At 56.0% G+C, this 21,619-nt stretch overlaps 1 protein-coding gene and 1 long non-coding RNA gene across 5 annotated transcripts; both read left to right on the top strand.

Annotated features, from left to right (window-relative positions):
• Positions 1–4,641: 4,641 nt before the first annotated feature.
• Positions 4,642–9,391, top strand: LOC125088769 (uncharacterized). Of its 2 annotated transcripts, none has more exons than XR_007123785.1 (4): positions 4,642–4,767; positions 5,073–5,179; positions 6,632–6,847; positions 8,446–9,391. It is a non-coding gene; the product is annotated as an uncharacterized LOC125088769 (long non-coding RNA). The 2 variants fall into 2 exon arrangements; XR_007123784.1 differs by having other exon boundaries at positions 6,754–6,847.
• A 109-nt stretch (positions 9,392–9,500) lies between these two features.
• CIBAR2 (CBY1 interacting BAR domain containing 2) lies at positions 9,501–19,874 on the top strand. Of its 3 annotated transcripts, none has more exons than XM_047710214.1 (10): positions 9,501–10,412; positions 11,402–11,652; positions 12,292–12,393; positions 13,268–13,336; positions 13,408–13,509; positions 13,626–13,631; positions 14,427–14,531; positions 16,809–16,922; positions 18,151–18,252; positions 19,041–19,874. In XM_047710214.1, exons 2-10 carry the CDS (start codon positions 11,437–11,439, stop codon positions 19,140–19,142), a joined length of 918 nt encoding a protein of 305 aa, XP_047566170.1. In that variant the 5' UTR covers positions 9,501–10,412; positions 11,402–11,436; the 3' UTR covers positions 19,143–19,874. The 3 variants fall into 3 exon arrangements, with proteins under 3 accessions (XP_047566170.1, XP_047566169.1, XP_047566172.1); XM_047710213.1 differs by having other exon boundaries at positions 9,502–10,412; positions 11,418–11,652; positions 19,041–19,873; XM_047710216.1 differs by lacking the exon at positions 12,292–12,393 and having other exon boundaries at positions 9,509–10,412; positions 11,418–11,652; positions 19,041–19,867.
• Positions 19,875–21,619: the final 1,745 nt, after the last annotated feature.

The raw sequence follows: 21,619 nt of genomic DNA on the forward strand, positions 1-21,619 counted from the left end.
CACATATGAGAAAATCCTCCATTTTAAAGGGTACCATTCAGCAGTTTTTTAAAAAAGATTTTGTTTGCTAGAGAGTGTGTGCACATGTGGGGGGGAGGGGCGAGGTGGAGAGAGACTCTCTCAAGTGGGCTCTACACCGAGCGCCTGGCCCGACTCTGAGATCATGACCTGAGCAGAAATCTAGAGTCAGACGCCTGACCCACCGAGCGCCCCCAGCAGTCCGCAACGTAGTCACAGGGGTGTGCACCCATCACTGAGAGCATTTTCTTCACCCTCCTAAAGAAACCCCGTGTCCTTCAGGGTCACCCCTCTCTCCCTCCCCCGGCCCTGGCAAGCATTAATCTACTCCGTCTGATGTCCTTATTCTTGACATTTCACATAAATGGAATCACACCATACGTAGGTCTTTCAAAACTGGCTTCTTTACTTAGTCGGGTGTTTTTAGGGCCCGGCCATCTGTGTCAGAGCTCCGTTCCTCGCGAGAGCTGGACAACATCCCACGGCGAGGTCAAGCCGCACTCGCTTATCCGTTCACCCGCTGGTGGACACGTGGGCTGTTGGCACTTTCTGGCTATTGTGGACAGTGCTGCTGTGAATGCTCGCAAACGCATTTCTGTGGCCATTTTCATCTGTCTTGGACAGATAGCTGGGAGGGTCACGAGCTTAGTGTGTGTTTAGCCTCTGGAGGAAGGGCCATTTCCACGCCCGTGGGCAGTGCACGTGGGTTCTGGTCTCTCTGCAGACCCACCCCCCAGGTTATTGTCTGTCCGTCTGATTCCAACCACGACAGTGAGGGTGACTCCTCTCGGCTCTGAACTCCCTCCCTCCCTGCTCTTACGAATGTAGAATGTAGTCCTCACCCTCCCAGAACTAACCCATGGTGCTCCAGCTAGGGGGGCTCCCACTAGCCTGAGATTCCAGGAAGTCGGGGAGAGCACCTGTCCTGTCCCCCGCGGTCCCCGGGGCCCAGCCCAGAGCAGCTGCTCCTGACAAAAATAGTGTCGAATGAATCCTGACTGCGTGCTGCTTTGATCTAAAGATTTTTTTTTTTTATCAGTGAGACGTCTGAAAGCCACAGCGACGTTGGCATCATGTGGAAATTTCCAAGTCCTTGGCGAGCTCTGCTCTGACAACTTGCGGCTTCAGCCCGGCCCAGGCAGACCCCATCCTCACAGTGACCGTCCAGGAGGGCCTTGGTTTCGGGGTGGGGGTGATGGCCAGGCCCCAGAGCTGCAGTTTTGCTCCTGGATGGTGCCCTGGCCTGGCCGGGGCCCAGCCCCCGCGACTTGGCCTCGGAGGCGGTCATCTCAGCCAAATGTGGCGGGACATCAATTCATCGGGGCGGATGTGCTGAGGCCGCCCTGAGAGAGAGGAAACGCAAGCGCTCAGCACTTACTGTTTCAAGAAAGAAGTTCTGTCCAGCAACGCTGAGTCGTCCCCATGGTATCGGGGAGCCGGCAGGGAGGTCACTTTCGTTCCCTCTGACAGAGGCGGCTTGGACGGTGGCCGCGGGCTTCAGTGGAACCTGAAGTCAGCAGAGTTGCTCTTGGGTGCCTTCCCACTTTACTGGCTCACATCCACTGTGCTCCCAGCTCCACCAGGAAGCTTCTATCGAAGGCCCTGCTCATCCCCCTGCTCAGGGACACTTAGGAGCCTTTAATCCGCGCCAGACGATGTCAGACTGCAGTGGTGGTTTTAACCCTCCCACAAGGAAGGCGGTTGTCTTCCTATTCCCATTCTACAGGTGAGGACACTGAGGCCTGGAGAGGTCAGAACTGGTCCATAGTCGCCCGACTGGGAGGCAGAAGAGCTAGAATTCGAACCAAGCACTTTGGTTGTGGCAGTCCCCAAAAGGTGGGCTGGGGGTTGGTGAGGAACAGGCTGAAGTTACCAGGAGCTCAAAACAGAGACACGAAGTAAGGACCCCACATGCTTAGAACACATCAGCAGGAAGGGACAGCTGTCTTCTGAGCTCATAGCTGTGTGTGTGTGTGTTACAGAATCCTTACTTGAATAAAATGCTGTGATAGGAAGACCTCCATTTGAGGAACTTTTAAAAAAATAACCTGACTCGGCCCAAGAGTGAGCTGTCGGGTCTGCGCGGGCTTCCCCAACATTATTATTCTGCATTTTCCTGACTGGTGGCATCAAGACACAGTGGGGAGGGGAGTATCAGGCTTTGGTGCTGGCTCCAGTCGTCTTCTTCTCAGGCACAGAACAGACCATCCCCAGCTCAATTTCCTCATTTGGAGAACAGGCACCAATGTGCCACATCGTCGTCCCACACAGACGGATCCCTGCCACCGGGTGGGGTTCCCCCTCCCCCGCACAGACCTCCGAGGCTGACCTGTGTCCCAGGTGGTCCTGTCCCCCCACCTTCTGGAGGCCCTGGGCTGGTGGGCCCTGGAACAGGCCAGGCGGTAAGCGAGAGACTGAGATACACCAGATGGCAGTCCCCAGTACGGCTCTAAACGCCGTACATTAGTGATTCGTTCTTTCCTTCAGTTTTGGGGACCAACATAGGGTTGCCAACTTTGTGTTTTGCCAAATGAGGACATTTTTCAAAATACCACTTTCAGCCACTGCCACTTTGCACTGAAGAGGAGACACATGACCCTGGCCAAAGCAAAGGAGATCAGCAGTTCGGGATTTTTTTTTTTAACTGGGATCAGCCGCACTTGGCGAGTATATTGTCGCATTTTCCATGATCTTCCCCATTTGTTTGCTTTGGACTATGGAAATGTCAACCAGGCCCGCTTTGGCATGTGTCCAGCCATGGGGGCTACAGGTGCCCTTCCCAATCGGTGGTGGTATCCTACCAGCAGCTGTCGTAGAGATGTGGCTGGAGAAAACTTGGGAGCACTCGGCACTGGATCCCCACTGGTGGGGGGCAGGGGGACGCCCTGGTGATTCCCTCCCACTGAGGGAAAGGGTCCCGAACTCATGGGACACAGGCTCCTGGAGACCTTCCCCCATCCTAGAGGGGCCCAGAGCGCCCAGCAAGGCTGTTGGGCTGGCTTTTGCACTGTTAGAAACCTGACCTTTCCCAAACCTCTACGGTGGGTTGACAGACTGAGGCATCCTGTTTCCCATTGATCTATATACTCGAAATCTTTCTTAACAAAAAGGTGGGGGCGCCTGGGTGGCTCAGTGGGTTAAGCCGCTGCCTTCGGCTCAGGTCATGATCTCAGGGTCCTGGGATCGAGTCCCGCATCGGGCTCTCTGCTCGTCAAGAGGCCTGCTTCCCTCTCCCTCTCTGCCTGCCTCTCTGTCTACTTGTGATCTCTCTCTGTCAAATAAATAAATAAAATCTTTAAAAAAAAAATTAAAAAAAAGGTGGAAAATAACAAAAGTCACGCCAATGCAGTTTGTGCAGAACCCGGAAATGCCTATGATATGCAAAGAGTAGGAGACTGTAGTCACCGAAGAGATGGTAAAGAAATGTTTCCACATGGTACTGATGGATTCCTCTGGATGGGGAAGTATGGATTGTTCTCTCTCTACCTATGTTTCTGGATCTTCTATAATTAGGGGGAAATGCTTTGTAAAAAAATATGAGTAAGCTGTGTCTTGGGGTTTCCTGCTCTGCATCACCCTTCCCTCTCTTCCCTGGCAGGGAGCTAACTGCTCCTACATGCTCCCTTTGCCTGGGAGGGTAAGGCTGTCCAGTTCTACAGAAATGTCTGTGCGTCCAGAAGTCCAGCAGAAGGAAGGAAGGAGAGGAAATGGAGCCCAGCTCTCAGGAGCCTAGCGTTCCAGGATGGTGCTGAGCTAGGAGATGAGGGCTTTCTGCCCATCGGAAGCTGTTTGGAGGTCAGAGTATGGGGATCTGTGGGATGTGGGACAGATCTCCAGGGTGGCAAAGATGGGAGGACACGTGGTCCCACCCTCATACAGATCAGAACATGAGATTCAGAGAGGGAAAGTGACCTGTCCAGGTCACACAGCATGGTCTCCCCAGGGCAAGTTGACCACTCCTGAGCCCTCCCCTTCAGGGCCCTTCCCCTACAGCATTCCGGACTTTTCTATCTGGTGGACCCAGATAGCAGCAACTCCAACCCTTTCCCGACTTGAGCATCATCAGGTTTTGAAATCATCCCCAGGTTTTCCAAGGGAAACATATTTTGGGTTTTCTTTCTTTTCTTCTGCTCATTTGAAGAAATCTGAGAATCCCTTCTAATTGCTTGGTCAAGACTGCAGACAGGCAGTGAGGCATGCCACAAATATGATCTTGAGCCCAGGGAACCCACTGGCCTGGAGAAAGACAGGACATCAGGCCTGTCACTGGTGCTTGGTCAGCACATGAGCTCTGAGTTCTAGAGAGTACAGGGTGTCTGCCAACTTCCCCAGATCCCTGACTTTGGGTTCCCATTCAGAAAGACCGAGGGAGTCTCCATCAAGCTTCCTGAAGCTGGGGCTTTTGTGGATATACATGCCAATGGAATCCATGGGGAGTTGGTAGATGTGGGCCCTGCCAAAAGTGGGGACCTACAGCCTAGACTATATTCCCTAGCCTCCTGTGCAGCTAGGTGTGGTTATGACTTGGTTCTGGCCAATGGGATATGAGCACAAACTGATATGTACAACTTAAGTAAAGAAAGCAGCACGGTCTTCTTTGACCCTCTCTTCTTTCTTACTAGATAGACGGTGGATGTGATGGCTAGAGTTCCAGCAGCCATTTTGGACCATGAGTCAACTCTAGGGATAGAATCCAACAGAAGAATCAGATGCAAGAAATCTAGATTCTGACATCCTGACATCACACAAGTGAGAAATAAATGTCCATGTTCCTAAAGCTATGATTATTTGGGGTTTCCTTTTACTTGTGGCAATACTATTTCTAAATGACATACCATTTTTTGGTTGGGGGGTGGAACTGCAGTCAAGTGCACGGGGGCTGAAGGGGACCTATTCTGTGTGAGAGGCTGGGGCACACACTGAGATGAGACTGATAATTATTATGCATAATAGTAATTGTGGCATGTATCAATGTGCAAATGTAAACTATTTAGTTTAGTGCCTGGCCCAGGGTAAGAGCCCCCCAAATTTTAGCAACTGTATTGTCATTACAGGCGACTAAACCCGTATCTTGGTACATGAGATCCAAAGGGTTGTCTGCAGTCAGAGGGAAGAGCCCAGGAGCAGGAGGCATTTGAACATGGCCTTAAAGATGGGAAGAGTAAGTGACATAATCAGGCATGGTGACAAAGAGCTTCATGGATATTATTTCACATGATGCCCTGGGAACCCAGTAGAACAAACACATCCCATCCTTATTATACTGGGCAGGGAACTGAGGCTCAGAGAGAGTGAGTACCGCCCCAGAGCACTCAGCAGGGCTAGATTTGGACTTGGGCACTCTGGCTCCACAGTCCTCCTCCTGCGGCTCTGTGGGCTGAGGATCAGGGTTCAGGCAACGGGAAGAACAGGAGCAAAGTGCCAGGGGTCCGGTCTGGAGCTTAGGGCCCACGTCCAGGAGTGGGGAGCTTGTTAAAGCTCATGAGGGCAGTGGGGGCTCCACAATCAGCGCCTCCTGGACAGGTGCCCCCACCAGTTCTCTGGCCCTTCAGGGTTTCTCTGTATTCTCTGTGGCTAGACCCAGAGAAGGGATAGATGACCAAGCTTGGAATTTAGAGGGGGTTTCCTGTGGCTGTGGTAGCAAATGGCCACAAACTTGGGGCTTAATACAACACATACTTATTTTCTCATGTCCTGGAGGTCAGGAGTCAGAGCAGGAGGCAGAGTCTGGATGAGAGCCCCACCCGCACCCCTTCCAGAGACTGCCCAACGCACGGAACTGAGACACTCTGCCCCATTCCTTATTGCTCTTTGCCAATTCAAGGCCCGGCACCCAGGGAACAATACTCTGGCATCGGCTTCTCTAATGCTCCTTCCAGCCATACCCCTCCTGGGCGGCCCTCATGTCCCCCAGTGCCTCCCCATTTGGGATGGAGCCATTTCCCAGGGGATCTGGTCCATCCCACTGCCTTCACCAACCAGGACCCAGAGAGGGGCCCCACCTAACCCCATCCCCCCTGCCTCTTAGCACGACCCCCAAGATCCATGCACACATCCCCCAAACCAGACTCAGAATCGGCAGAAATGCTGGGGCTTAGCAGGGTCACAAAACCACTGCCAATTGTGGGGTCTGCAGAGGCCCCAAACTGAGCCCCCCCCCCCGAGTCTGTGCATTAGCCTGCTGGCTTTGCACAGTCTGTGAAATGTCCGCACAGTGTAATGTGGCTGCTGGAAAAAAACAACTAATTCAATCTTTGGCTGCACTGACAATGTCTGAGGCTTGGATCCTGGGAGGGAAGAGCTCCCTGAGCCAGTGAGGTTGGACTCCATGTGGGGACGGGGCCTCCGCGGGCCCTGATAGGCCCTCTGCCCACCTGGACCTGCCACTTCTGTCCTGCCCTGGGTTACTATAGCCAGACACCGAGAGTCCTTCCCAGTATCACCCCAAAGTGACACGATGAGGGCAGACGATTATTATCCCTACTTCACCGAGGCTCAGGGAAGAGTCCTGGCTTGTCCTGGGTCCCAGCCAGGAGCCAAGACTTGGCCCCCTGGACAGAAAGTTCCATGAGGCAAGGACCTGTGTGCTCGTGTAGGGCTGTGTCCCTACCAGGAGCCCAGAGCCGGAGCAGAGGGGACCATCAGCAGCACCTGATCCCAGACAGAGGAGCGACTGAGCCCAGACCAAGGACCAGCTCTGAGCACTCCTCCCAAGTGTACAACGCAATGTTTCAGGAAACATCAGTGACCCCAAATGGAGCAATGTTCTCTAAAACAACTGGCCCAGAGTATACACACACGTCAGGATCAGGCCAGCTAGAGACAGCAGGTGAGCCCGAAAACGATGTTTGCTTCTTGACCAAAATGACATTATTAGGACAAAAAATGTGAATTCTGAACAAAGTCGGTCAATGAGATAATAGGAAAAAAAAACATGTTAGTTTCCTGATTTCGCCATTTGTACTGTGGCTGCACGAGGCCCGTCCTGCTCTTAGGAAACACCCGTGAAGTGTCTGGGTAAAGGGCCATCGGGTCTGCAGCTGGCTCTCGAGTAGATCAGAGAACACCACCCACACACAGAAAGAGCAAGAGAATGGTAAGACAAAGTAAAATCAGTAAAATGTTCCCAACTGGGGAATTTGGGTGAAAGCGTTTTGCATGATTTCTGTACAACTGAAATGATTTCAAAATGAAAAGTTACAAAATAGAAAAGTCAGTATCCACAAGGTTGAGGAGCAGTTCCCAATTTAAGATCAGATAGACTCAGGCAGGAAGTGCAACTCCTCTTGAATTAGCAGGAAACCCAGCACTCAGGGACATGCATGGGACGGTGGGGGACATGGGAATTTTGAGAGTGGGTATTGCGTTCACGTTAATTTTCTGGGTGTGACAGCCGCATGAGGGCTTGTAGGAGAATGTCCTTGCTCTTTGTAGGGTCAGGGCAGAAGCCTGCAGACACTGGGGTCTGGGCAGAGGGTCAGGATGTCTGCCTCCCTCGTAGGGTTCGGCAGAAATATGTTTATAGGAAAGAGAGACTGAGCCCACAGGCTCTACACAGCCCCCCCCCCCCGCCCCGTTCCAGCGGCTGTGTTCAATTTTTCTCAAGGATTCAGAGCAGCCCGACCCTGAGAAGGGGGGTGGGGTGGGGTGGAGAAGAAGCGGGAGGCGGCAGGAGGGGGCACCTGCCGCCCTGCAGCTCCCATCCCCCAGCTATTCCCTCTCCGGCCGCAAGAGGTCTCTATGTGGCCCTATGGGAAGGTGGTTTTCATTTTTCGAAGTTCCTTTAAGTTTCTAAGACGTGAACTAAAACGTCGCCCTTTCTCGCTGACAACCACCCCCCCAAACTGCGCTTTCTGCCACCAGTGTTAAGGTGGCTTCTTCTGGGCGGTGCTCCCAGTGCTGGGTTTCCAGGTCCCCCACCACACTGTCCTGTGCCCCAGAGGCCCTCATAAGGGGGTCTCTGCTGCCCTCCTGTGGCCATCACCGACTACACAGACGCCCCCCCTGGAGGGCAGAAGCCTGCAGACCTTTGTAGCTTCTCCTCGCCCTACAAGAGCTGGGGTCTCCAGAGGGACGGAACCAGCCCCTCAGAAAAATGAGGGACTTGTTTTAAGGAGTTGGCTCTTGGGATTGTGGGAGCTGGAAAGGTCAAAATTCATTGAGCAGGCTGTTGGCCTGGATGCCACGGGCCAGGGCCATGGCCTTGGATATAGTGACAATGAGGAAAGACAAGAGGGAGTGAAGGGAACCGAGCGAGGAAAGGCCGCTTGTTTGAAAGTTCCCTGAGCAGGGGGGGAGTAGAAGAGAGGAGGGTTGGGGGAGTCAGCTGGGGGGCATTTCTCCAGGAGGAGGAGAGGCTTGCTGGTGTTGAAGCTGGCAGAAAGTGTAGAGGAACAGGGACACAGAGCAGCATGCTTGTTTGGCCAGGGACCAGATCCAGAACCCAGGGCAAAAGTGCCACCTTCATTGTGGGCGCCTCTTAACATGGACAAGACACTCCGCCAGGCTTGCTCAGGACGGAATTCATCGACCAAAGGGATCATCAAGGTATAGGGAACCCGTGTGAAGTCAGAAGACCTGGAAAAAACAGGCAGGCCACAGCCCCCATGGGGAGAGAGGCTGGCCATGTGGGAACACAGCAGCGCTGCGGGGAGGTAAGGGACCTGCAAGGGTCCTGGGGCCACCATACCAAAATAAGTATTAATACGACAGAGGTTTATGCTACAGTCTGGAAGCCGGAGGTCCAAAATCAAGGTGGGGGCAGGGCTGAGCTCCCTCTGAGGGCTCCAGGGGAGGATCCTTCGTGCCTCTTCCAGCAGCGGGTGTTGCTGGCCATCCTTGACCAATGGCCATGTCCCTCCAGTCTCAGCCCCTGTGTCAGACAGCTGTCTCCCTGGGTTTCTGCTTCCTCTTCTTATAAGGACACCAATTGTTGGACTAGAGCTCGTCCCACTCTAGTATGACTCATCGCAGCTGGTTCTATCTGCAAAGACCCTCTTTCCAAATAAGCTCACTTCGGGAGGTTCCAGGGGGACGTTCTGGGAGAGACGCTATTCAATTCAGCACAGCCCCAAGAGTGAAGGGGGCCAAGAACCTGAGAGGGACGGGACCTGGTGTGCAGAGTGGGGGGCACAGGAGCCCCTGCCCTGCCCAGCATCCTGCAGGGGTGAGCCAAAGGGCACACAGGGCAGAGCGAAGTGTAGGGAGCGGGCAGGCAGCAGCACAGGCAGTGGGGCACCCAGGACCCGCTGCGGGGGAGCCATCACCATGCTGGGCCGATGTGCACAGAACCGCTGTGGAAGTCTGGCCTTGCCCTGTCCCTTTACCATCACACCAGAGACTTCTTTCTGCTAACGAGGACCAGGCAACAAGGTACTGTCACGATCCCATTTTATAGGGGAGGTGACTTGCCCAAGGTCCCATAGTAGGGCTGGGTTCTGGGATTTAAGCCTGTGTTTAGTGGACTCTTAAGTCCTTGCTTTTATCTGTGCTTAAGGAAAAAAAAAGAAAGAAAAAAGCTCTCCATTCTGAAAACCTGCCGACGCACCAGGAGGAACAGACGCAGCCAGGGAATCCCGTGACCGCAGCAGCTCGGCGTGTTTGGACCACACCTGCCCCTCCGCCCGCCCTATCCCTGACAGCGTTGGCACCTTTGTCCTTCTCTAGGTGAAACGTGCGCGCGGTGAAAGGTACACAGCTTCCACTTAGTAAAACGTGCACCTTAGTACAGCTTCATCATGTGGTCGGGAATTCCTTTCGGGTTCTCTCTACTTTCTTACTTTTCTAACAATGAGCAAGAACTGGTTTTATAAATGAGGAGAATAACAAGACGATGACCGAAATGTTAAAAAAAGTCCCTTTGGGCTGGGGTCCCTGTCCCCTCCATTCAGCTACAAGGCTCCAGGACCCCCCAGATGGACTCTGTGCTTTCCCCTACAGCCGCTCCCAGGTAACCAGGTATCCTAGGACCCTGCCGGCTGCTCCCAGAATTTGGGGGAAGGCTGGGCAGCAGCCCCTCATGGCTGAGCCCCAAGCAAGCTGCCCTAAATCCGATCTGTGCTAGAGAACCCCACACTGCCTGGCTCTGTAGAACCTCCAACTTCAAACGAAGGATATGGGGGCTCTCTGGGACCCCTCCCCCCAGCCAGTGCGAGGCTGGCAAGGCTGGCCTGGGGAGAGGTTGCCAGGCAACCAGCTGGGGCTCCTCCCAGGGTGGCTGTGGGTGGCCATGTTGCCTGGCAACCAGGTGCCAGTGTCCCTGGAGCCCAGACCGCACAGCTGCGCCCAGCCCCGCCCGCTCCTCCCTGGCTTGTGGGACCCCTGGGGCCCTGGCCTCATTCCCCTTGCCTAGGACAGCTGGAGCCTCCGGTCACAATGAGCATTGTTCTCTCCAGGTGAGTGGCCCTGCCCTGGCCTGGGCTGGGAGGGGAGGGGAAGCAGCGTTTGGGGGGTCTGATGCACCAAGAGAGATGGGGCAGCCAGGCCTGCTGGGGCCGGGTGGCGGTAAAGGGTGCCCTCCCTCCCACAGCACCCTACCTCGAGGTCAAGGGAAGTCCAAGAAACCTTCCAGAATCTGGCCTCTTCTTCTCTAGCATTTATCACCCACAGCTCTGGGGTAGCCAAATTCACAGGATCCATTCCCTCTTTCCCTCATTTGGCTGCACCCGGGAAACCCCTCTTGGTGCCTCCAAGGCCCCAGACCCTGCGCCCCTGTGGTATCGTCCCTGACAGCACTGCCTCTGGCCAGACCCTGTCAATGTGGCAGTGCAGCCTGCCTGCCCCTCGCCCGTATGTTCTGGTGCCTGGCTCCTCTGAGCATCGCCAACTTGAGGGTCTCTCCCAACCACTCTACGTGCCTCTTTAAAAATGCAGCCCCTGGTAATAACAGGGAAACCACGTGTGCCCTGAGGGGAGGGCATATGGGACCTCTCTGGACTTTCCACTTAATGTGTTTCTGTCAACCTAAAACTGGCCCCCTAAAAAAGTTTAAGTTTTCTTTTAAATTTTCAGGCTTTGGAGAAGGGAGAGAATTTCAAAGCTCAGCAGTGGGGGAAGGGAGCAGAATCAGGAGTTTGGAGGGAAGGGGCCGTGGCAGCTAGAGGTGGTTGGAAGAGTGACTCCACCGGGAAGATCAAAGCCCCCGGAGGGTCCCAGGGAGGTTCAGGCTGGATTTGGAGTCAAACCAGCCTTGGCATTCCTGTCAGCAGTCTGAGCAGCCTCTCTCTCCACCCTGCTGGTCTCCCACATCTGCCTGGATAGAACCATGTGCATGACTGGGGGAGGGGACCAGACACCTGCCAGGGGGGTGCTCGACAGCTAGATGGGGAGTGATGCAGGGGAGACCCTTGTGTCCCTGTCCCGACCTGCCAGAACAGCCTCTCAGGCCCCGTCCTCCTCAGGGACAGCCAGGTGAGGGTGATGGAGAACACTGTGACCAATGCTGAGAAGTACTTTGGCCAGTTCTGCTCCTTGCTGGCCGCCTACACCCGCAAGACGGCTCGGCTGCGGGACAAGGCTGACCAGCTCGTCAGACAGCTCACCGACTTCGCCAACACTGAGCACCCAGAGATGCGGGCCACCATGAGGAACTTCGCCGAGGACCTGGCCAAGGTGCAGGATTACCGGCAGGCCGAGGTAGGCGGGGTGGCCCGGGAGGACCCCAGTCCCCTGGCAGGGGTCGGGCCTGATGGGGGGAGCTGCACCGCCGGGGCCCCAGCTCAAGGACCTGCCTCTGCCAAAGGCATCCCCGAAGGGTGGACACTCACACCGCTCTCTCCCTGGGGGTCACGCCACCCTTTATGGGACCAAGAGCCTGGAGGCTTTGTGGCAGTTGGACGAAGACCAGACAAGGCAGGGCGCCCCGGGGAAGCCAGGCCTGAGGGCTGCAGCTGCCGGCTCCGTGAGTCCCAGGCAGGAGGCACATTCCAGGGCCCAGGACCCTGGCGGGTGAGGGCACGGAGGCAGCAGCGTGTTAGGGGGAGGATTAAAAATACACATCACCTGCCAGCCCAGGAAAGCCTTGTGTGACTGCAGACAAGATCCAACCAGCTTCTCTTCTGAATAAGCACCAAATAGGACACACTGCAGGCCACGCGTCGGGGCCTGCAGGTAGAACCCCCGCTCCCCAGCACAGCGGGACAGAAACCAGGACAGGGGACCAGACAGCACCGTTGGTTCCACAGGACCTCCGTACTTCACCGGCAGCTGGGTGGCACCTGTGCCACAGATCACCTCTCTCCCAAGGAAGAGTAAAACTTCTGTCTCTGTCACCAGCAGGTCGGCAGAGCTTGGAGCCAGGCCCCAGAGCAAACTCCCCGGGGAAACACATCTTCCTTGATGTTGACGTTTCAAAGAGATGCCTGCCATTCCCAGCTTGTAAACCATCAAGAATCTTATTTAGCTTTCAAAAACGTTTACATAAGTCCCAAAGGGACAGAGAAAGGGATTTACAGTTGTAGGTTTTCTAAAAGAAAATGCTGTAAGGAAAGCAAATGGAGAAGTCCCTTTTCCTTTTGACTCCCGGGAAATTTATTATTATTTAAGATTTGTGTTTTACTTCAGCAGGGTCATAAGCCTTGACAAGGAAGAGGAAGGGGCTTGGTGGGGATTCCAGATCCCCCAGCCCATCCGCATGCCCAGATTTCTGGGGATCCCCCTGCCACTGGTGCTCAAGGCACCAGCCTCACCTGTGAACTGAGAAATGCAGAATCTTGGGCCACAATGAGGACGTGCTGATTCAGGACCCCTGGGGTGTGGCCGGCAATCAGGGTCTTAAGGAGCCCAAGGGAAAGGGATGGGGGGCTCCAAGGTCTGGCATTTAGGCATTGACTCAGGTGTGAGGCATCCCCTCACAGAGCCTGCTCTGCCCTCGGGGGCCGCACACAGCTCAGGAAGCTCTGAATCCGGGCTCTTTCATGTTCCAAGCGAGTCTGTCTAGTCCCCTCAGCCAGGTCGTAAGGCAGGCTGGAGAACTGGGATCACAGTGGCTCCCAGTATACCCATTTCACAGGTGAGGAAATGAGGCTCGTGAGACGAAAGGTATTACCCGAGCCTTCGGGAGGCAGAGCCCTGAGCGCAGGCGGGTGCTCACAACCCGAAGGGGCAAGGCAGGATGTGTCTCAGGCTTCCAGAACCCCCCCCCAGTCTCCTGCCATAGAGCACTCTCCAAATGCAGGCTGCAGGCCCCCAGGCTCCACGCACCTCCGGGGTCCTGTCTGCTCCGACTCTCTGCGTGCCCTTGCTCCCCCAGGTCGAGAGGCTGGAGACCAAGGTCGTCTGCCCCCTGAAACTCTATGGGACGCACATCAAGCAGACACGGGTAAGCGGGGCCTGCCTGGCGGGGTCCGGCCTGCCTGGACATCCAGGAAACAGCTCTCCTCTTCCCTCTAGGCCGAGATCAAGAAATTCAAACAAGTCCAGAAGAACGAGATGAAGCAACTGGAAAAGCTGGAGAAACTGCGGCAGAAGTCGCCTTCGGATCGGCAAACGATCGTATCCTTCCCTGGGGGTCGGGCCTGAGGCTGCTGGGCCAGGGTGGCCATTGCTCACCGGGGTCCTCTGGGTCGGGGCTGCTGGTTGATGTGGCTCCTTGACAGGACCCGTCTCAGTCCCAGGTGAGTGCCCCAGGTCTGTGCGGGAAGGCGGGATCGCATACAAGGGACGAATGACCTCACAACACCGCCAGGCGAGCTTGTGCCTGGCTGCTCGGGACGCAGGTCAGAGGTGCAGGGCAAGCAGTGGGCCGGGGGTCCGGAGACCTGGGCTCTGTCCCCTCGTTCACACTGTTCAGTAAGCCGGGAAGTCACCCCCTCCGTGCCCCCACTTCCTCGTCAGAGCTGCTTGCTGAATGCTCCCCGGATGTGGGCACCTCTGGCCTCATGCCCATGGTCTAGATGAGGAAACCGAGACCAAGAAAGGGGACCGGCTCAAGGTCACACAACGGAGGTCGGGGCGAACCCAGAGCTCCATTCTGAGGGTGTCTGACTCTAAAATCCAAGTTCTTCGTGTGCCTGGCCAGGAGCTGGGTCAGGTGAATTACTTCATAACCTAATTCCACAGGCAGGGATTATTACTGACAGCGGAGCACCTGCTACAACAGTTCAGCAGGTGCCCGCCGTTTCCTTCCTACACCCGAGAAGCACCTGTTATTACTGCCCCTGCTTACAAGCAAAGGAACGGAGGCTCAGAGAGGTTTAGTGACTTGCCCAGGGTCACCCAGCTAGGAAGCAGGTCTGTCCAAGCAGCGTCTGGCCCTTTCACCAGGGTCCTACTTGGCCTTTCCTTCGATGACCAAATTGGCAAGAGATGTCACGAGGCAGGAGAGACGACTCAAGGGAAGAATGGAAAATGACCCAGAGTAGTGTCTAAAGGCAGGAACCACCCCATGACCCTTCTGCCTCTGGAGCCAGGCGGAGACCGGTGTGCAGAGGGCCTCAGTGGATGCCAGCCGCATCACCCACCAGCTGGAGGAGGTGATCGACACCTTCCAGAAGCAGAAGCTGAAGGACCTGCAGGTAGTGGGCTCGGCCCTGCGTTAGAAGTATTCTGGCCTCACGTCGGAGTGTCCGCATACACGCGCGTGTGTGTGCATCTGCGTATGTGTGTATGAACCTGTATACATCTGTGAGCATGCAAGCACGTGTGTCCATGGCATGTGTGTGAGCACATGTGTGTGTACAGCTGTTTGCCCAGACGGCTTGGAGCCGGGGCTCCCAGGAAAGTTTATCTTGGCCTAATCCTGGCTGCAGGGAGAAGGCCCTTCCTCTGAGCACCCAAACCCAGCTTCCCACCAGGAGAATTTGGCAGACATTGACCCCACAACCCCCTCCAAGCCCACACAAGGACCCACAGCCTTTGCTCTTCCTCCTCCTTTCTTTGTCCTTCCCCTGAGCAAGCCATGGTTCAGCACAGCAGGGTGGCAGAGGGGCTGCCTCCTTCCCCATCCCTGCAGTGCAACCCAGGCTCCTGGGCCCAGAGCCCCAGCTGGTCACAGAGACCCCTGCACCCATTTGAGGATTGCAGCCCCAGGGATCTCACCAAAGGCAGCTGCAGTCTGTCACTCCTGGGCTAAATGCCCTCCTATGACTTCCCTTACTCGAGGGATAAAGGTAGAAATCCTCCCCAAGTCTCCGGAAGCCCCAGCCCAGCCTTATCTGGGACACATCAATCCAAGCTCAAGCGTACTAAACCCCAACACACCTCAGTGCCTTTGCACAGGCTGTGCCCTCTGCTAGGAAGGCTTTGGCCACACTCTGCATCAAGTTAACACCTCATCTTCAGGGAAACTCACCTGGACCCCCAGGCCAGTCCAGCCCTGATGTTAACTCGTGGCTCTGCTCCCGCTGGGGACAGCGATCTCAGGGGGATGGGTTAATTGTATCTTTAATTCACTCATTAATCAAGCAAACGTTGAATACACACCTACAGTGTGCCAGGCACCGTGCCAGAAAGCAAGGACCCTGTCCTCATGGACGGACACCTTGGGGAAGACCCATGACACATGCTAATCATTACGGAGTGAAGGGGGGCTGCACCTTGCTGTTCCAAGCCTGCCCCCCCGGTACTGCGTCTGTGCCATGGGGCATGCACACGTGGGGCATGATGTGGCGCCTGCCTCCTTGTCCCCTGCTGGGTCCCCGCACCAGGTCCAGGGCCTGGCACTTCGAGTACGCAGTATTTGGGAAACGAATGCACAAGGACAGAACCCGGGGTGATGAGTGTTCTGCCATCCCTGCTGCAGGCGGGACCTAAACTACCAGCGGGCCATTATTGAGCACTTGATGTTTATGTGGCCTGAAAGCAGGGCTCTGTGGGGCGCCAGCAAGAGTTTGTTTGGGAGGAGAGTCGAGATTCGAGATTCGCCTTCCGCAGTTAGGGGCCAGCGGACGCATGCAGTGTAAAACAGGCATCCTCTAAACTTGGGGGACTAAGTTTGTAAGGGGTGCTTATCCAAGCCCCGAGAGAGCCCTCCCAGTTCTGAGAGCGCAGACACTCAGAACTGGAGATAATGACGGTCACCGCATCAGGTCTAGGTCCCATGTCTAATAAAATGATCATAGTCACAAAGCGCTCGGGCCTGTGAAAGCACGTAAGGATGCTTTTGCACAGGGGTTCACAGAGCTGCGCGGGCAGCAGGAATCCCCTGGAGGGCTGAAAACGCAGATCCCCCCACGACGGGCCCACCGCGGAGTCCATTCTGTGGGGCTGCGTGGGGCTATGTCCTGCCGGGGCCCAGAGCCAAGCAGGAGCCTCTGCGAAGGCCTGGCATGCGGGAGAGGACCTCGCTGGGGCCGGCCGTGCTGGAGGGGCTCTGTCAGAGCTCGCTGAGCTGAGCAGAACCGTGTGATCGAGAGGAGCCCGTATTACATTTGGATGAGCTGGCCTATCCGGTGGCGGGTGAGGCGCCTCCGGCAAGATCCACTCCTAGCCCACAGGTGACAGAGGCCAGAGGTATCATAGCTGTCCCCTTGCAAATACCGTCCCTCAGCGTGCGAGAAGCAAAGTCTGTGCAGAGGAGCCCAGGTGAGAGAGCAGAGCCACAGACGCCCCCCAGGAAGCCTTCACCAGGAAACAAGCCCTCTGCGTTTCCAGAACAATTCCCGTGCGAGGCGGCATCTGAATGGGAATGTATACTCTGTTCAAACAAAATAAATTAAAAGGAACACGGGCCTAGGACCTGTCCCCATGAGAACAACTAACAGCCCCCACCCCTATTTGTCCACATTCACGATGACCCCAGGACTCCCCTTATGACGGGGCTGCTTATGTGATTCGGGCTTCTCTCCCCACAGAAAATTTTTTCAGACTTTGTCACCATCGAGATGGTCTTCCACACCAAAGCGGTGGAGGTGTATTCCAGTGCCTTCCAGATCCTGGACAGCTACGACCTGGAGAGAGATCTGGAGGTATACCCCGCAAGCGCCCCACTTTCTACTTGACGGTGTGGGGCTCAATTTGATTTTAGGTATCTTGATAGAAACCATTTTTTTTTAAAGATTTTATTTATTTATTTGACAGAGAGAAATCACAAGTAGGCAGAGAGGCAGGCAGAGAGAGAGGAGGAAGCAGGCTCCCTGCTGAGCAGAAAGCCCGATGTGGGGCTTGAACCCAGGACCTGGGATCATGACCTGAGCCGAAGGCAGCGGCTTAACCCACTGAGCCACCCAGGCGCCCCGATAGAAACCATTTTTATTGGCAACATTTTGCCATGGTGATAATTTTGAAGACTCATTCTGATAAATTCTTTTAAATACCTGCCCCTGGGTGCCACAACTAGAGGTGGGCTGGTTTTTCCCAAGTCTGTCATTCAGGAATCAAGTTGGAATCAAGTTCAGGAATCAAACATCACTTGGGTGTTTAAAAACAAGCAGAGAAGTTGACAGTGACAAAGAGCATCCCAGGCCCATGACGGCTACACTCCGATGGGGATGGACTGCTTATCATCCCACCCGATCTGATGAGTACCTAACACGTGCTCATTTAGCTATGACCAATCGCGCCAGTCCCAGAGCCCTCCAACAGCTGTCGCTCGCTGGAATTCTCTTTCGTGGTTCCAGGGCTGGTGGGCTCAGCTGGGTGCTCTTACGCAGGTCTTTCCTGGGTTTCCAGCCAGTTGGTGGCTGGGGCTAGAGTCACGTTGAAGGCTCCCTCTCCCGTATCTGGTAGATGATGGCTGTCACCTGCGTACAGGACAGGCCTCTAGGTTTGCAGTGTTCGGGGCAAAATGAAAATGTGGGCCTCTCGTTCAGTGATTATTAAGAACTTCAAGAGACTGACAGCAGGGTATTAGACCAAACACAGGGCACATCCAAGCTCGGGGTCCTGGGCCACTTACTCCAGGAGCCACACATCCACATGGCCCCACCTGCCTGGGTCCACAGGGGTCCACAGGGCTCCACAGCCCAAATGCCTGCCTCCCTGAGGCCTCTCCAGCTGGCGTGGGCTTCCTCACAGCCTGACGGCTGGTCTAAAGCAAGCATCCTGGGCCGCCTGGATGGCTCAGTGGGTTTAGTGTCTGACCCCTGGTTTCTGCTCAGGTCACCTTCTTCCCTCCCCTCCCTCTGCCACTCCCCTCCCCTGGTCCTTCCTTCGTTTCCTGATTGGAAACAGCCCATCCCGGTCTCTCCTGGGCAGGATTTTAGAACCAAGATACATGGGGTTTACGGACACTATGATGCTCGGCCATTCAAGGATACCACGCCCTCCCCAGCTGTCCCGTGGGCTCTCACCGGCCAGGTGAGCACTGAGGGTGGGAGAGTGAATCCTGTGACGGGGAGAGGCCATCTGAGGACAGGGATTCGCACGAGGTCCTGAGGAGGAGTCACTGCTTCGGGAGTGTGGAGACCAGCCCCAGGGTCTGACCTGGACGGGCTCGGAGGTGGAATCAGTAACACACATCACCAGGCAGAGCAGCCACCATGTGTCCTGAGCGCCCCCTAGAGGCAGCCTGAAGTGTGTCCACTTGAGAAGCAAGGGCTCTAGCCAGGTCACTCCTGTTTCCCAGCCCCCGGGGCCCACCGGTTTCAGAAGTCTGAATTTCTCAGATTTTCGGAGAGTCATACGGTACATATACTCCATGTTCTCCTACAAGCTCAGCAAAGCACATTTCTATTTCCACAGGAAGACCTCTGAGTTCTCAACCAAGTAAGACAGAGACTCTAAGCGGCCTCATGCCAGTCAGGGGAGGTTCAGTCACTCAGTGAGTTGGGGGGCCAGGGGAGCCTCGCCCCACAGTGGAGGCGGCAGGCTTCCAGAATAATTCTCTCTAAAGGCGGTGAACCAAGTACGACCCCCAGCGAGGATCTGGGTCCAAATCCACGGCTCCCAAGCTGTGTGACCTCAGGAAATCTGTGCCTCAGATTCCTTCCCTGCAAAGTAGAGCTAATAGCAGGACCCCCCCTCATAGGGTTGTGGTGAGTACTAGGCAAACAGAACTGCAGGGAGCTCTTAGAAAGTGCTCGATCCTTGTCGCTGCCCTTAGTATTACTGATACTGTCGCTGTGCCGATGACTATTACCATTCAGAGCACTCAGACCACCATACGGAGCCAGAGGAGAGACGAGGAGGAGGAGGAGAGTACGGAACACTCTGCTGAGGAGGACCCCGTGGAGGACCTCAGGGGATAGGGGCGGGCACCCCAGCAATAGGACCACAGCTCCCCTATCAGAAAGACAGAGGCTGACCCCGGGTGCTCAGGGCTGGGGTGGGCTGGAGGCTCTGCTGGGTCCCCGCCCTGGGTGAGTCCCGTGTCCTCCGAGTCTCTGTTTCCTCATCTGTGCAACAGGAACAATCTCGCTCACTGACAAGTTACTCTGGGGATCCACTGGCCTAGCCTCTGTGATACACCATTGGTGCTCAATAAATGCGGGGTGCATCTTAACATGAATCGTGCTGGGTCTCACTTCCCACCTTATGGCCTGGGGACTCGGATTTTTGAGCCCTTGCTGATTCTGAGAACAGGGTAGATTCATCTCCCAGGGATGCTTGAACAAAGCACGGTGAGCTCGGGGCTCAAACAGCAGGAAGCTCCTCTCTCATGGCTCTGGGGGCCTGACGTCTGATTTCAAGATGCCGGCAGAGTGGGCGGCTGCTGAGGCCGTAGGGAGCAGGTGCTCTGGGCCTCTCCCTTAGCCTTCGGAGCCTACTGGCCATCTTTGGCCTCCCTTGGCTTAGATGTCTGTCTTCATGCTCACATGGCATCCTCCCCGTGTGCGTGTCTGGGTCCAAATTCCCTCTCTTTATAAAGACACCAGCCTTATTGGAATAATAGACCCAGGGTGACCTCATCCTAACTAATTATATCTACAAAGACTCTATTTCCAAATAAGGCCACATTGTGAGGCAATAGGAGTTACGACTTCAACATAGGAGTTGTGGGGGGACATGAATCACCCCTAAGACATGGCCATGATATGCGGGGATAATCCTGGGACCAGGGACACATAGCACAAGTTTAGGGAGGTGGAGGGTTGACGAAGGAGGTGAGGACCATGATTTTCTTAACAAAGTGGGGAACACAAGCCTTCATGGGATCATTGCGGGATGAACAGCGCCAAATCCAGCTCCATGGCACCTCCTCAGGGAAGCCCACCCTGATTCTACCAGGGAGAACACTCATTCCAAAAATAACTGAAACATTCTGTATTTTCCATATAATAGATAATTGGTAAAGACAATGTGTAGATTATATCTTACACAGAATCACATCTTATACTATATATCGTATCTCATACTTTTATACGCCTATGTATGTGCGCGCGCGCACACACACGTACATCTTCCTCAACCTCAGCTGTGTCCAAACCCCAGATGGCCTTGCTTACTCACCTGGCGGGCTGGAGCCCAGGGGGCACCTGGTACACAGTAGGTGCTCATCCCTTCTGGCTCTGACCCCAGTGCCCCCAACGCACGGATGGTTCCTAATTCCAGGGCTGGACTCGGCCAGAGCCTTCCTTGCCACCATCTGTGTGTGGATGGTGACTTGGGAAGCGGCAGGAAAGTTCAGAGCGTCTCTCTTTTGGGGCCCCAGAGGCGGAGGGGGTTGGATGGGGCTGGAAGGAGCATGACTGGGGGCTCTCTGCACCACTGGACTTGGATGGCCCCCCTCCCTGGGTACGTTTCACTGCTTCTCCCCTCCTCACGGAGGGGGAGCTCACCCACCGCTCACCCACCGCATGCCAGGGCAACTTCCGCAGGTGTCCGCGTGCAGAGAGAACGCACGGGCCCGGCCACCGGCGGGAAGGACCGGCCTGGTGAGTGGGAGCCGCTGCTGCAGGGCAGTGGGGCTGCGGGGCGCAGGAGCACCGCGGGTACCGTGGTGAACACGCAGGAGGGCCGCTGCGGGCAATGCTCCGACGGCTCAAGGGGAAACCCCACTCGGGGAAGGCACTGGCCTCCTGATTCAGGCGTGGAGGGGACAGGCCGCACCCTGCAAACGGCCGGACCGGCCAAGGACGCGGCGGACGGTGCCCACGGGCTGGAGGAATCCACAACACCAGCGTCTACACTACCCAACTCAGTTGGGCTCAGTGTGGCCCCCAGCGAAGTCCAAGGCAGCTTCCAGGGACACAACTTACAACCCAAAGGCCGTGGAGCCCAAGGAGCCCCACGGCCCAAGCAGAGAGCGGAGACCCACAGGCTGGAGACTCCTGCTCCGGCGCGAACCACACGCCCATCCGCAGCCACCGGAGCGCACAGCCCGCGCGGCAGGCCGAGGCCACCAGGGACCCACGAGGCACGGTGCCGCGCCCACGGGCCCATCGCCACAGCCACGAGGGGACGCGCAGTCCCACCGTCGCCGCCGCCACCAAACGAGCCTGCAGGCTCCACACCCGGCGCGTCCCCGCGCAGCCAATTCACGCGCCAGGCGGCCCGACTGGGCATGCGTGGGATGCTGCCCCTCCTCCCCCCACCCCAGGCGTCCTCCCCTCCCCCACCCCCGCGTCCTCCCCTCCTCCCCACCGCGTCCTCCCCTCTTCCTCCAGTGTCCTCCTCTCCTCCTCCCACGCCCTCGCCTGCTTCTCCTCCCACGTCCTCCTCTCCTCACCTCCTCCTTCTGCGCCCTCGCCTTCTCCTCCCTCCGCGTCCTCGCCTCCTCAGTGTC

Source organism: Lutra lutra, chromosome 17 (assembly GCF_902655055.1).
Source record: "Lutra lutra chromosome 17, mLutLut1.2, whole genome shotgun sequence".
In the NCBI taxonomy this organism is placed as follows: domain Eukaryota; kingdom Metazoa; phylum Chordata; class Mammalia; order Carnivora; family Mustelidae; genus Lutra; species Lutra lutra.

What these genes read in the sequence shown, in the direction of transcription:
- CIBAR2 (XM_047710213.1), top strand. Translation starts at nt 10,393, where the DNA reads ATGAGCATTGTTCTCTCCAG. An exon ending in ATGCCTGCCATTCCCAGCTT is followed by an intron (nt 12,394 to 13,267) that starts GTAAACCATCAA and finishes TTGCTCCCCCAG; the next exon opens with GTCGAGAGGCTGGAGACCAA. An exon ending in AGAAGCTGAAGGACCTGCAG is followed by an intron (nt 14,532 to 16,808) that starts GTAGTGGGCTCG and finishes CTCTCCCCACAG; the next exon opens with AAAATTTTTTCAGACTTTGT.